The 15,039-nt window shown below is 41.1% G+C and overlaps 1 protein-coding gene across 1 annotated transcript in view; it reads left to right on the plus strand.

Moving 5' to 3' along the window:
- ak5 (adenylate kinase 5) overlaps positions 1-12,344 on the plus strand; it is an 80,044-nt gene extending 67,700 nt beyond the window's left edge. Inside the window, exons 11-14 of the mRNA XM_022758035.1 lie at positions 49-212; positions 9,320-9,436; positions 9,926-10,144; positions 11,585-12,344. Coding sequence (XP_022613756.1) covers positions 49-212; positions 9,320-9,436; positions 9,926-10,144; positions 11,585-11,659 — 575 coding nt within the window. The 3' untranslated portion in view covers positions 11,660-12,344. The remainder of the gene's footprint in view (positions 1-48; positions 213-9,319; positions 9,437-9,925; positions 10,145-11,584) is intronic.
- The last annotated feature ends 2,695 nt before the right edge of the window (positions 12,345-15,039 follow it).

Genomic DNA, 15,039 nt, shown 5'->3' on the forward strand with positions numbered 1-15,039 from the left:
ACAAAGATAGCTGTACAAACGCGTGTGTGTGTTTGTGCTTGCTCGCAGGTGGTCCAGGCTCAGGGAAGGCTCTCCAGTGTGAACGGATGGAGGACAGGTTCGGCCTGCGTCGTGTCACCCTGGGTGACCTGTTGTGTAACGAGCTGCAGTCTCACAGTGACAGAGGGCGCCACCTGCGGGACATCCTGGAGAGAGGAGAGCAGCTGCCCGAGGTCAGTGTGGTAGTCTAGTTGCACTGCCGATGTTTATGTGCCACAATCACAACAGATAGAGAACTAGAGACCAGAACTTTTTAATTTACTCATTCATCTTGTAATGAATAGTCCAGCACAGGAACATATTTCACTTTTCCATAAAGACCAGTGAATCTCAATTAAGTTAAGTTACTATACACTGTAACTTTGGGCTGTCTGAGATGTCAGTTGACAGTTGTGAGAGAAAAGTGGTCAAATCTTTGCTTGTCAATCCAGAACATTGGTTCTAGGCCAGACTGTGAGACACGTCCACCGACGGCAGATTTGGAGCCTATGTCACAAATTCAGGACCAAATTCCACCAACACGAACTTGAGTTGACTCAGAGCCACATCATTACATAACTGTATTCATCTCTGCCTTCCCAGCAACACTAGTGCCAAGCAAGTTTTAGTTGGTCTTGTTGGTCACAATAATCCCACCACTAATCCCTGATGTAAGCGGTTCTTGGTTCTAGACCGGTATAGTGTTGGAGCTGCTCTCAAACCTGTTGAGAACTGGTTGTTTAGTTGTCAAAACAGGAAGAAGTGGTTGAAGATGTGGCACCAGCTCCAGACCGGCCCTGGAAATGCCTTAGTGGAAAAGGGGAGATGCTGCTACGATCCACATCTACAAATCAACCAATCAGAATACAACATGAAATGATGCAGAAAACACTGGCAAAGTTTGTAAGTGCCATTTTTAGAATAAAGTCCCGCCATGACACGGTCCACAGTTTCTTTCTCCTCCCTATCTTGTGGTGTATTGATATATAGACGTGTCAGCACTACAGCCAAAACTTTTTAATTTTAGTTTGGCTGCATTTTAAAAATGCAAGCGCTGCACGAATGGATGACATGAGCTGATGACGTGCCTCTACTCCATAGTACAATTCACCCTGCACTGACCGCACAATGTGACACGCCTCAAACTGATATAACAGTCTGACACAGATTGCAGAACAGGATTTAATAACACCCCTCCAGCACAGTGTGACATACGAATGTTGTTATCACACGGTATAAAGGCACCTTTACAAAAGCCAGTGGGAAACCAGCTGCAGCTGCTGCTTTTCTGGAGACATTTTTAAAAATGTTAAATGTTTTCACTTATTCCAATACAGATTTAATAATTGACCTTTGAAGTTTCAAGTGTCTTTTAGAATTGCAGTCTATGGAAAAACATGTTCTTGGCCCAGAGGATATTTTTCGTTGCAGTCAAGTTGGCAACAAATGAGCCTGAGCTGAACTCAGACCTGCAGCGCTGTGAGAACATGATGTGCTTCTCTGGGCGTTTTGAGAGGCTGCAGTTCTGCTTTGCAAAAACAGGCGACTAGACGGATCAAATACAAATTACATAATTTTAACACATTTACTGAAACAAGCACTTCATTTTACTGATAATTGTACCCGTTGTTCAAAAATGTGCTTCTAAGGAGGATGTAAAGAAAAGGTGGTTTGTTTGCAATTAATAGGGTATTAAGTGGGAGCAGTGACTGTAAAATGCCACCTGAACAGAAAAATAAATAAAGATGTCGCAGAACCACCGCCCACACTTTTTGATTGACAGGTGATCTCTGGGTAGAGTAGTGCAAAAACATGACAGCAATGAGCACAGAGCAGTACAGCAAGCCAACAAAATCATAATTCAAAAAGAAGATCTTACAGATTATTATTTCATGAACACAGACAGCTGAAGATGAATGAAGTTCAGTCAGAAAAATGCACTAAGATAGGTCTTTCTGTGCCGTCACTGAAAGATAAAACATCTGATGTACTATAAAATATGTTTTCCTGCCAATGGCCTAAAGAAATAAATACAAGAGGCGGGACAGAGCTGAAATATTATACATTCATTGGTGCTCATAATGGCTTTCACAGAGATTGCACTCTAACACACACTGTACTCTTCAGAGCTGACATGGCTGTCTGAGTTGAAAACATCAATTCACTGACGGAGTGTAAACCCAGATAAATTATCTATAACTCCAAACACTCTGAGGGGAAACACATTTTCTGAGGAGTCGTAAACATGTTCATGAGAGTAGGGAGTCGACTTCAGCCAGTCACTTAATGCAAGCTCTCTCCAGCAGACAGTGGGAAAGTGGTTTTCAGTTCACAGATGTGCAGCAAAAGCTGAAGCTCATCAAATTTCACCGTAGCTGTTTTAACAAGCTCACAATACAGTGAAAACTGCCACTACTGTCAGAATAACGACAGTCATTTTCAAATTTGACAATCCTCTATAATACCGTCATTCATATGAGTGAGGTACTCATGCTAGATTATCAACAGAGGACTGAGTAATTCATTAATTAAAGGTCATTAACAGAAAAGTGCTTAATTATTCCTGTACGTCAGTGACAGCCAGGACTGGAGCCATTCTGTTTTCGGGTTGTCCGTCCATCTCTCCGTCCTGTTCCAGTTTACGTAATGTCTCAGTTTTTTGGTTAAAGGTCAAGGTCAAGGTAACCTCACAAAACACATTCTTGGCTGTAACTCACCAATTCATACATTAATTTTGACACAAACACAAACACACATGTCTGATAGGATAAAATGGTGAAGTGACATTTGATATCCAAATGGTCAAAGGTCAACTTCACTGTGATGTTCTGTCAATGTTCTGTAAAAACACTTCTGGTCATTATTCAACATTGAAACTCAGGAAGGAGAGATTGTGGCCATATTTCCTGCAGTTTGGCTGGTCGGCGGAGGCACACAACCATGAGAAGTTAACTCTAGTTCAAAATTCACTACTTCAGAGAGAAGTCCATTTCATGTCACTAAAACCTGCTCATACACATGTCTTAAACTTGGATTTGAGGTGAGCGCTGAGAGAAACTTTCCCCCTTCAGCAGATAAATGTGAAAACAGTCTGCACATACATCATTCTGCAGTCAAACAAAATGATATACTGCAGTAATTCAATGGGCTTCAGCACCCAGCTGTACACAGTGGAGGTGAATGCATTTATTCATTATCATAAGCATACATTTTCACCCACGCTACCATGGGAAAAGGAGTCTGTGAGTTAAACACCACAGTCCACAGTCAGTTATATCAACTATTAAAGGTTGCATTTCCATGAAATCTGCCGCAGACATTCACGGTCCCAAGGTGATCAAACTTAATGACCGGTCCCTGAATTCGCATTTACTGTCACCAAAAGGTCAAAATTTCCACTTGTCTAAAACTAGTTAATGACTGTACAGTGTTACTTTAAGGCTAATGCTAACTTGGCTTGGTGACATACTGACATTGGCAAGTATAAATGGTTTGTTTTAGTCGGAGACACACATACTTTTTAGAGGGTAATGTATTGTGAATAAAAACATAACTTGTTTGTTTACAAGGAAACTCCACAGGGCACCTTCAAAATTCTGCTGGAAAATTAATCTCCTTATAACAAACATATATGAACATTAAATCACATTTAGGTGTTGGAGTCAGCTGCAGCAGCCGATGGTGTAAGCATGAGCACATTCCTATAGAAATTATGGGAAGTGTCAGGTTATACTGTACGAGCTGGAGCTGCAGCAGGCAGCTGTTTTTAGAGAAAAAGATATAAAACCCACTGTGCACTACCTGCCGAACTCCAAATGACAACAATGTGGAGCATTTAGCAGCTAAGGAGCCAGAAATTTCTCTCAGAAGTTGGTGGAGACCAAAAACAGAGTTCAAAGAGGGTTAATACTGGACTTACATTTTAAAAAAAAAAAAAAATCAGTTACTACAGATTTAAAGTGGGTGAGACCACACCATTTGTCCCACTTGCACCTTTATTTCTCACCACGCTTGTCATTAGTTAGTTCAGCCAAATCGCAGGCAAGTATTCTTTAAGCTCAGTTACTATTCATTGATTTAATCTTTAGTTTTCTTGAGTTAAACATTTCTTTGTTCTAACCTACAAAACCCACCATGCTTTTATGCTTTTGCAATACCAAGTACGGCTGATTAATAATTAGTTTCCTTGATGAGGTGATGAATATTTAAAGACTTGCTTGTATTGTCAGTGTTTACTGAGTCACATTGTCATTTTCGTTTTCGTCCTTGAGAGAGACCGTCCTCAGTGAAATGTGGATTCCTCAGTAGACAGAGGGTTATCCTTTTGTCAGCTGGGAAAAGACGTCATTTAAGTGAAGTTTTCTTTTCATTTTTGGTACAGTGGTGTAAATAGTAGTAGTAGTTATGGTGGATGAAGCCTTGTGACACTTTGGGGCTTTCTTATTTGTGCCAAAAAACAGTTTCATATCTTTGAGACTTAAAACAAAGCAGGTACAGCGACATCTGGTGGTTTGTAAAACTTATAGCAGCCCCTCCAAGAATGGTGTCACAGCACAGCTCACTGTTTTAATAGTTTTCTTTCATACGTGTGCAAAAAAAAGTCCAAGAAGCCTGCACTATATTAAATCTGTAATACTTAGTGTTGGATTAAATGTAGATGTTACAGCAGAATATGTTACAGTAAAATAATTATTAAATGAATTGTCTTAAAAACCCAGAAACAAAATATTGATGTACCTTACTGGTGCTGTTTAGGCCCAGTGCTCATTCAGTTAGCTGATTACTTTTATCACACATCACCATGTTTCTAGTTTACTCTCCTCTCTTCTTATCTCTTTAATGTCCACCACATTATATCACATAGTTTAGCTGAAAAACTTTCCAAACTGTCAGACTGAATGAAGCCGTTTCTGAAGCACCAGCACCATCAGTCAGGCGCTTCAGTATCATCCCTGCCCTTCAGTCTAACAGGCAGGTGGAAGTCTCATTCAGTCTGAAAACTGTTCAGTGACAACTGTGGATTATCCTATAAATGGGGACACTTGTTCCTGGAAAGAAATGTCAATTATGATTTGATTGTCCTAAATCAATTTTTTCTTTTTCTTTTTTCTTTTTTAATCTTTTGAGCCCCACAAACAAATTTTCTTTTAGCCCGACTGTTGGGATGCCAGCACAAGTAAAATATCAAACAAAACTAAATGTGCTAGAAGTGAGTGAGGACAGTTTTTGTTGAACCAACGCTTTGAAAAAATGAAAAAGGTTTTTTGTCTTTTCTGTTTTGTGAGCAACACAAACAATAAACAGAACAATAGAAAACACTAACTCTAGAAAAGCAGAGACTCCCAGCCTTTTCATCATTTCAAGATTAAAAAGTGGAGCATGGAATCAAAAGCAAGACGTATGAAAGACACACACGCAGAGATTTTCTTTAACTTTCTGTCATCTCAATGGAGAAACCCAGTGGCTTTCAAGCAGGGCTCAGCTATCTAAGCTTCTTACAACACATTAAGGTCATGTCCCAATGCCTTCACTGACACAGTCAATGCCAAACACTTACTTTTATGTGACAGTGACATAGTTATGGAGAGAGAGGGAGAGAGAGAGAGAGAGAGAGGATGATGAATAATCCCACACTGGGAGTGGGAGTGCACCTCACCAGGTTTACAGCACAACACATTACACAACCTACTGTGACAAAATAAATCACACCCACATCAGAGTTAAGGTTGTTATCTCAACATGAGATGAAACGCTGTCATTTGTGGCTCACGGCTGAGTGCAAAACTGTAAAAACCACATAGTGAAAGTTGGACTTGGTAAAATGTGAATGTACTGTTGCCTGGCAACACAGAAAGAGCAATTTATTATTCTCTGTCAAATGTGATCCCGCACTACACCGTCAGCTCCCTGTCTGGCCACATGTGTGCCATCTACTACATGCAGCAACGTGGGACCCCCCCCCCCATGTGGGGTCTTGTGTCACTATCCAGAGGTGGAATCACACATACTGCATATTCTGAGCTGATATCAAAGAGCAAAAGTCCTCGATATTTAATGTGTTAAACTACCAGCACTAGTGGACTGCTTGATTTCCTTGGTGTGTGCGAGCTGCACATGATTTGATTTGATGTGTCTTTGGCAGCTCAGGGCCTCAGCTCAGGCAGTAGAGTTGATCATGAATATTCAGTGAAGAGCATATCTACCTTTGGACAAGGTCAGGTCATGGTAAATGACACTGCTGTGCCTCTTCCTTCCTGTGAGTTCTTCTCTCAAATGCTAATATGAGTGCATCAACAAATAGTTAATGATGTTGCTCAGGGACTTATTGACTGGAGCATCTTGCCGTTGACCTTCGAGGAAACTATGGTATCTGAGCAGTAAGGAGTTTTGAACCTGAATTCAATAAATACAGACAAATGTAGAAAAAAAAAACAAACTACAACTGCAGGATCATCAGCCTGAAGAAAACCATAACCTTCAACATTTTATATTTCTCCTCATATTTCCTGAACTTCTCAGCTGATAACAATCAAATAGACAAAATGCCCCAAAAACACTCAGTTTTCCACATACACTGTACTTCCCTGTGAATGGTATTAAAAAGAAATAACAGTTCAGCCACAATAATTGATTTATTATATGAATATATATGCATGGAATTAGTAGAATGCTGCACATAAGTCCAGCACAGCTTGTATGTCTACTTAGATACAAAGCAGGGAATGCTATAACCGGTGCAGTCTATTACAACAACCCACCTTCACCAAGGTTACAGTGTTTATCACAGGGCTTCTGCATTAGTTTTAGCTAGTTGTACCTAATGAACTGGCAACTGAGTGACGTTGCTAAGTGAATTGGTACGATATATACCCAGCTGACCTGCAGCAGTCAGACACGCCAGCTGTGCAGCCAAGTTATTCTCAACTTCAGCACATTTCAATCCAAGACAGTTATGTAGTGTTGATAAGCAGCAGATAAACATACATTACAGACGAGAGCAGCTGAGTGCAGCAGCAGCATAAACAGCAGATCATATATAATCATGTTATGAAGAAGAGCATACTATAGAAAAGTGTTGCATAACCAACACAATTGCTGTGAGTTGAATTATATTGTATGTCCAATGCTAGGCTGAATATAAAGTGTGTGGAGAATATGTGAAGAAGACGTGAAGGCAACAACAGTCTGGAGTTTCTAATGAAGACAGTAATACAGAGAACTGATGACATGCCATCACTCACTCAATGTCCCCATGTACAATATACAAGAGACCACAGTCTAAACTGGGCCAGTATGAAACTCCCAAAACAACAGCTCAGAAATGATGTCATGCCACAAAGCAAGTTAGCATCACCAGCAACATTATAGTCATGCCAAACAACCAGAATAAAGTGCAGCAGCATAAGACCAAAGTTAGCATAGTTAGCACAGGCAGCAGAGGCCAGGAAACAACCACACGCACCCGTTGGAGAGCAATAATCCACACAAACACGGACTGAGCAGAGCAAAGACACAGCAAACACTTACCAGAGTTTGGTGAAGTGAAGCAGCAACTCCAGCATTTCAGTGTGAAGCCATTTGGAGGTGTTTCAGTGTTAGCTCCAAGCTAACATCACTTCCTGGTTGAGGTGGTTGAAGCTAATATGACGAAGAGGTTTCCAATGTCAGCAGCAACAAAGAGCAACACAACACAACACACTTATTTCCTGATCTTTCTTCTGAATCAACTTGATGCGACTGCCAGCAGTCCAAAGCAGTGTTCATAGAAACATTAGCCACAGGCCTACAGAGCCAGCGAGCAGGTGGAGCTTCACACCTTTAAATAGGCCGACTCATTGCAGAGGGTGCACTTGATTTGAGTACCAGTACGTAGAAAATGTCACGAGTGCAGTAGTGTCCAGCGTAATACAATCCCGTGAAAACACCCATTAGAAGATTACTTTTATGGAGTTTATCCTGTTTGATATTTGCTGACACTTTGACAGAGAGCTGTAGCCATTTGGTATCTATTTTTACTAGTTTTGTGTTTCTCTGTCCATTTTACGTCTGTTTGTAGGTTGTATCATTTTGCGTTTCTTTGTAGTCATTTTGACTTTCTGACAAGACGTAACACTAACTTCATACAGAAGCTCTGTATGACCTGGAGCTGTGCCCGTTCAGTAATCCATCAACTGCTGTCATTTCTAAGGCTGTAGTTTGTCAAGTTGTTGGGTTATCTTACATTGTGAGGTGTTACACCCTGCACACAGGTATCTATGAGCACCTCTACCAGATTGGTTCATTATTTTTTCACACCTCCTGCTCTAATCATACTAGCAGCCTTGCAGTCACAAACATTCTATACAGTACATTTATACCTGCCACTAGACGCACCAGGATATAATGTATGTAGGTTATTTATGCACAGTAAAGTAGCACTTATCAATGCATACCAATGCACTTGCCTGATCAACCCGCAAGGGGGGTCTGTAGGAGACACATGAGCTGGCATCCATTCCTCCAACTAATTATGAATTTACCCTGTTGCCTTCAGGGGCTCAGGAGGTAGAGCGGGCCGACCACTAATCAAAAGGTCAGTGGTTCAGTCGTCAGCTCCTCCTGTCTACGTGTCAATGTGTCCTTGGGCGAGATACTGAATCCCAAGTTTCCCCCAATGTCCTATTAGTGTATGTGTGATAGAGAGGCGCTGTCATGTGCAGTGCAAATTACAGACTACACATAAATATATTTTATCTAAAGCCCCAGAAACCAACTTGCTGACACTGATACTGTCAAGTAGTTCGTTCCAGTCTGAAGTACTGAAATTAGTGAATTAATCAATTAGTCCATCGAGAGAAAATTAATCACAAACACTTTAATGTTGGCTGGACAAAAAGAGCAATGTACAGACAACACATTGGGCTCTGGCAACATGTGATAGACATTTTTTTTTACTATTTTCTGACATTTTATAAATTGAATCAACATTAATCAGTAGAGAAAGCAATAATAGAAATAAGTTAGAATCAGCCATTTGCAGCCATTTTCAGTACAATTTTACACATTTAGGATTATGCATCACGTAGGAACAACATTAAAGATCTGATTCAAGAATCATTTTTAAGGTGCATATTTCAGATTATATTGTGCTTTATTGCCAAACAAATTTGCTGTTAATTGACACACAGTGAACCTGCAGCTTTTGGGGCCCCTGGAGGAGGCCTCACACAAATGTTATATATGAACATATGCATAATCCCGTGCTTTTTCAGGTATGAATGGCAATTAATGCCTGTGCTGTATGTGTGTACTTGATCTCCAGGACACCCTGCTGGAGCTGCTTTGTGATGCCGTGGCGTCGTCAGTACGGCAGGGGAAAGGTCTTGTGATCAGCAGCTTCCCCAGAGACCTGAGACAGGCGGAGGAGTACGAAGCCAAGGTCAGAGCATCAGGCTGACGGGACAGACAGCAGAATAAAAGAAGAGAAAGTTATCCACCAGCAGACACAAGTTGAAGTCATGTACCCACAAAACTTAAATGAGCGCAAAGCGAAGTGACGAGTGAGAAAGAGAAGAAACTCTCAGACTTGTTTGACATGTAGCACTGACATCAGTGTGAAAAATGACAATTAAATATGACTCACTGTGTTAATGAAGGAGTGACAGAAGTGTGGAAATAATGGAAGGGAATGGGGACGCACGACTTGTTTGACAGTGAAGAAAAATGTCATTTTTGATGCAGAGTACACACACACGTATACACACACACACACACACACACACACACACACACACACACACACACACTCTCACACTGATGGGACAACAGGAGGGTGACACAAAGCATCAAGTACAGGGGAGGATGTAGCCCGAGGTTCACTGCTTTAACTGCACTTTAACTTCCCTTCTTCCTGTGCCTTGTGTGTCAGATGGGTGAACCCAGTGCGGTTCTTCTGCTGAACTGCTCACCTGACACCATGTGCAGTCGTCTGCAGTGCCGTGGCAGGTCCAGCTCCAGCTCCAGCTCCGGCTCAGGCTTCCATCCCGGCACAGACAGAGACGGCGCCGTGCACAGGCGGGCTGAGAGCTTCTGCAACAACAGCCAGGCGGTGGCAGCCCACTACGAACGCAAGAGGCTCCTGCACACGGTAAGTTGTGTGCCTTCCTGTGCAGCTAGGTGCAGCTATAGCTCTGCCAGGGTGAGGGGTCGACCCTCAAATGAGCATTATCTCATTTCAAGACACGTCATCTCAGCTGAAATTCATTTACTTTTATAAACCCTTCAGACACACGTTGCAGCCTTCTTTTACAGTAATTATGTTGACTGGGAAATTATCCACAGGAACATTTATCTCCACAAAAAGATGACCCCCTTATTTTTTTAACTCATTATTTTCCATATTTTTGTAAAACATTCTGGCAAAACTTTGGTATTTAAGTCTTTGTGATTATAAAGTAAAATAAAGGACATAATGCTGCACTATAAACACAATACTTGAGACTAGCTACAGAACACTTAGATCAGGCTTCATGAGCTATTCATGGAAATACTGCATGTAATCAAATGATTCTGCAAGAATTTTACATAAATTACGTGAAAAGATGTTTAGACCTTCATGTCTACAGCCAAATCCCCACGTCACAGATGTCCTGCCCTGTATGGATGCATCTGCACTTGTTTTGTCAGATCTTTCCCAACATAAAAAAAATGGACTTTAAGACCATATAAAGAGTCACTTTGTCCTCTCTTCCAAGCTTTTGACGCAAAGTTAGTTAAAGGATAGGTTCACATTTTTTTCATATATGTCTTAAAACAACAGTATATGAACAGTGACACAGGTTTTGTTTGCTGTAATCGTTCCTCCATGAAGAGATACCTTCCTACTGCTCTTCCAGTGTAAGTGATGGGGGACAAAATCCTTAGTCCTCCTCCAAATCAATTGTTACATTTTTGCACAGAGCGAGGACTGTGGATTTTGTCTCTTATCGCTTCCATGGAATCTCTTAATGTCCAGTATAAACGGGAGGATTGATTACAGCAAGAAAAACCCATTTCTGCTGATATGATTATCTGATTGTCATTTAAGACACATCATTGTTTAAAGCTAAAAACAATCAAATCAAACAACTATGTCATTTCCACCCATCTTCACACCAGATACTAATTTGCCTTGAATGTCAGTCATGTAGAAAAGGCTGGGATGTGAGCACAGAGTCTAACTCGCGGTGGTTTTGGCGACTCTGCTCACTTCGCTGACGTTTCCACCCACATGAGGGTCGGCAGATAATCACACAGTGTCTGGTTGGGGGTGGCTGTCACTTTAAAATGAGCTGTTTGAACATTTAAATGCCACATCAGGTGGTTTGTGTTTGTTTGTGTGTGTGTGTGTGTGTGTGTGTGTGTGTGTGTGTGTATGTGTGGAAGGTGGAGGGTGTGGGGGGTTAAATGCCACAACACGTATTGAGGTCATCAGTCTGCAGTGAGCTCGCAGGAGTTGCTTTGCAGCAGACTGCTGTCCTCGGCCGCATGTGAAGACACTGATGGCTTTTGAAAGGCCTCGTCTCAGCCACTTTGTCTCCGTCTGCAGATTGATGCTGAGAAGTCTCCGGATGAGGCGTTTGCCCAGATCTGCCAGGCGATGGAGTCCGCTCCCACATTCTGATCTCTACCATTCCCTCAACACCACTCCCCCGCCCACTCAACTCAGCTGCCCAGGAGGTGAAGACCTTTCTCACCCCCCACCCCCCCCTCGCACTCACTCCGAGGAGACGCGCCCACATGACCTCACATCTGCACCAGACATATGCTCATGAACTCCAGTGGTATGCATGTCCCACCTGATGTTTTGAAACATTCCCAGCAATCAGTGAAACCTCTCTCTGCTTTTGACACTGACGAAGCACCTGGCTGTTCTGCGTCATCTTCTTGCATTGTCTCTCTCTCTCTCTTTCTCTCTCACATCAACCTCAATATATGCTGCCAACTGCCGGATTGAGGCAAATAAATGTACAGAGAAAATAGCATTCCCTGCTGTGACTGAGAGCGTGTTTCCAGTTGAATGTGAAATATCTCAATATCTCTCCCATCCCCATACCCCCCACCCCACCCGGAGGAGCTCAGAGAGGGTTCCCGCCATGTCAGAAAGTGAAAATGTCAGCGTGTGTTCATGCTCTCATGCACAGCAACATGCTTTACATTGTAACAAGCATGCAAGAATTACAATCAAGCTTAACTGCCTTTTGTGCATTAAATAAAAAGCAGAGTGTTAAAAGAATATTGCATTTGTATGTTTCCAAGCTCATCGTACAAGTGCTTGTTCAAGTCTGGTATTTAACATTCAAATAAAGACAGTGTATTTGGTAAATGGAGGATTTCTGGAGTGTGTGCTTTGGTGTTGTGTGTGTGTGTGTGTGTGTGTGTGTGTGGAGATGATCACAGCTTATCTGATAGCCCCATCTGCTGGTGAGAAGCTGACAACAAAAATGCTGAAATTACATGAAAGGTGACCAAAGGAGAAGAGTTTAGCTTCCCACTTAAAATATAATAAAAAAAAAAGATGATTGCGTGTGTCCATCTTTAAGCCGATACAATATATGGATCAAACATCAGTAAAATGCCCTTTAGCTGCAGCGCTCAGTGTGTCAGGGAGTGTTTGAAGTGCACGCTGACGGTCACGAGGGACATGTTGGGAGCATAAATGGAAAGAACAAAGGAAATAAAAAAATTTGACTTTTTCACATCTTCCTGACAACACCTGAACGTTTATAAATTGCTTTCAATCTATAAAAAAAACTTTTACACCTACACCACCGAAGCACTTTAACAGGTAGAAGAGGTGATAAATTAGCTGTCGCTCATCGTGCTTCTCTGCTGATGAAAGGTAACCAGTCTGATGTCGTTCTGGGAAGCGACATTATCAATGTATCCTGCCATTTTCTTTTACTACAAAAACTCTCGTACAGCAGAAAGTCTTATTGACAGGCGTGTGGGATCAAAACCTCCTGTCTGTCAAGCTCTCTCTGCACAGATCGAAATTACAGAAGCATAAAATAGAATTTCTGTGAAGTCACTTATACTTTGATCATATTTGAATCGTAAATAGTCACTATACATCTTGATTCAATTTTACAGCACTTATGTATCATCTTATGTTATTGTCTAAAGTAGATTATAGGAAATATTGATTAGTTGAGAAACAGAAATTACTCGATCTGATTATCATTTATCACTTATCAAGCAAAAACAGCCAAAACTGTAATGTTAATGTCAATTACCGACTGTTCATTACTTTGTGGTTTAGTATATTTGGATTTCAGTTTGTTGGACAAAATAAGCGAAATAAAGAATCACTTTATCACAAATTTAAGATTTTTTGATTTGAAGACATCAATATGGACTTTATGAAATTGGGATGGTAATTTTCTGACCAAAGGACTAATCAAATAAGAGAAAAATAATCGACATATAAAACAATAAAAACAATTGTTAGTTACAGTCATATTTAACATTATTAAATTATCTTTGGTTGATATTGTAATTGAAAAATAATACAAAACTGGAATATTGACAGAATGTCAGCACACAGTTTCTGAGTCCCAGGTCCCAGGTTACTCAAATGTTTTGTTTTGCTTGACCAAAGGCAAAGATGTTCAGTTTACAATAATAAGATGCAGAGAAAAGCAGCAAATGCTCACATTTCAGTGGCTGGAACAAGCAAATTATTACTCAGCTATACATTAAGTTGACTGATATCTGTAGCTTTGTACTGCTAAACCATATGTCAAACTTGAAGTGACTTTCAGGAATAATAATAATAATAATACTTCAGGAACCACATATGTAGAAACACTATTTTCACATACTTTTATTTCCACGATTCTCCTCTAGCATTTTTTTTTTTTTTTTTTTTTTACATTTTTTTTTTTTTTTTAATTTTTTTTTTTTTACATAAGAACAGACTGTTATACACAGATATTGAAGCAGGGCAAAGGAGGTAAGGGAAGGAGACGAAAACCATACAAAATGGTGTCTACTCAAGCACAACAAAATCTATGTGTATAAAATTGTGTGGGTTGTTCCACAGTGGAGGCACCAACCACTACCTCAATTCTTTTTTTTTTTTTTAAATAGATTAATAAAAATACAATCTTTTAAATGGACCTTTTTAAAGTGGACTGCAAAATTAAAGAAGGTCTAGAGGCATGATGACTGGATCAATAATGTAGGATAATGTGGGTCGATGGTGCCACACAGAAAGGGAGTTGTGGCCAGGTTTAGAGGTGGAATTCCCCAAAAACAAAAAAATATTTCTTTTTAAAAATGGCACACAGCAACTAGCACTGGCTACTTTTCACCATATACTTGTACACTCAACATGATCAACAACGGCACACATTGGGGGAGGAGAAGAGAAAAGAAAAGAAAAAGAAAAACAGTCTTCTGTATTTTTCCCCATACGTTCCCATTCGCCTGCCTTCAAAAACATTTGCTCTCCATGCTGTAGTGCTTCCTTGCTAGACATGTTTTAGTGAAGAGAGCAAAGGGAAAGGAAATAGAGATGAAAGTGTGCATCTGTGTGTGTCTGTGTCTGTGTCTGTGTGTGTGTGTGTTTGAAAGGTGAGGGGGCTAGAGAGCAGCGTTGTGTGACAGTGGTAGTGACGGCTCCATGTTGAAACATGGCGCACAATCCGTTGAACACGTACAGGTCTGTCTGCAGAACGTCATGTGGATCAGCAGAACTTCCTACAGTCTGCAGCCATAAACACACCGACCTCGACCTCGGTGTCTGTCTAACATCTCTCACAGCAGCCCCCCCCCCCCCCCCCCCCCCCCCCCGACTCCTGCTGGGGAAGCTGCGACTCATAAATACTCAATCTACTGATACCTAGCTAGAACATTTTCCACTCTTGCATAACACGGAGACCACATACACACATACAAACCACCTGTGTGTATCTCAGTTGATGACTTCACAGTCCACTATGACACACTCGTCGACCACACATCTCCATTCACCAGACTTATCGTCAATTCTCCAGTTTC

The sequence above is a fragment of the Seriola dumerili genome, unplaced genomic scaffold (genome assembly GCF_002260705.1).
Source record: "Seriola dumerili isolate Sdu_G_001 unplaced genomic scaffold, Sdu_1.0 BDQW01000291.1, whole genome shotgun sequence".
In the NCBI taxonomy this organism is placed as follows: Eukaryota; Metazoa; Chordata; class Actinopteri; order Carangiformes; family Carangidae; genus Seriola; species Seriola dumerili.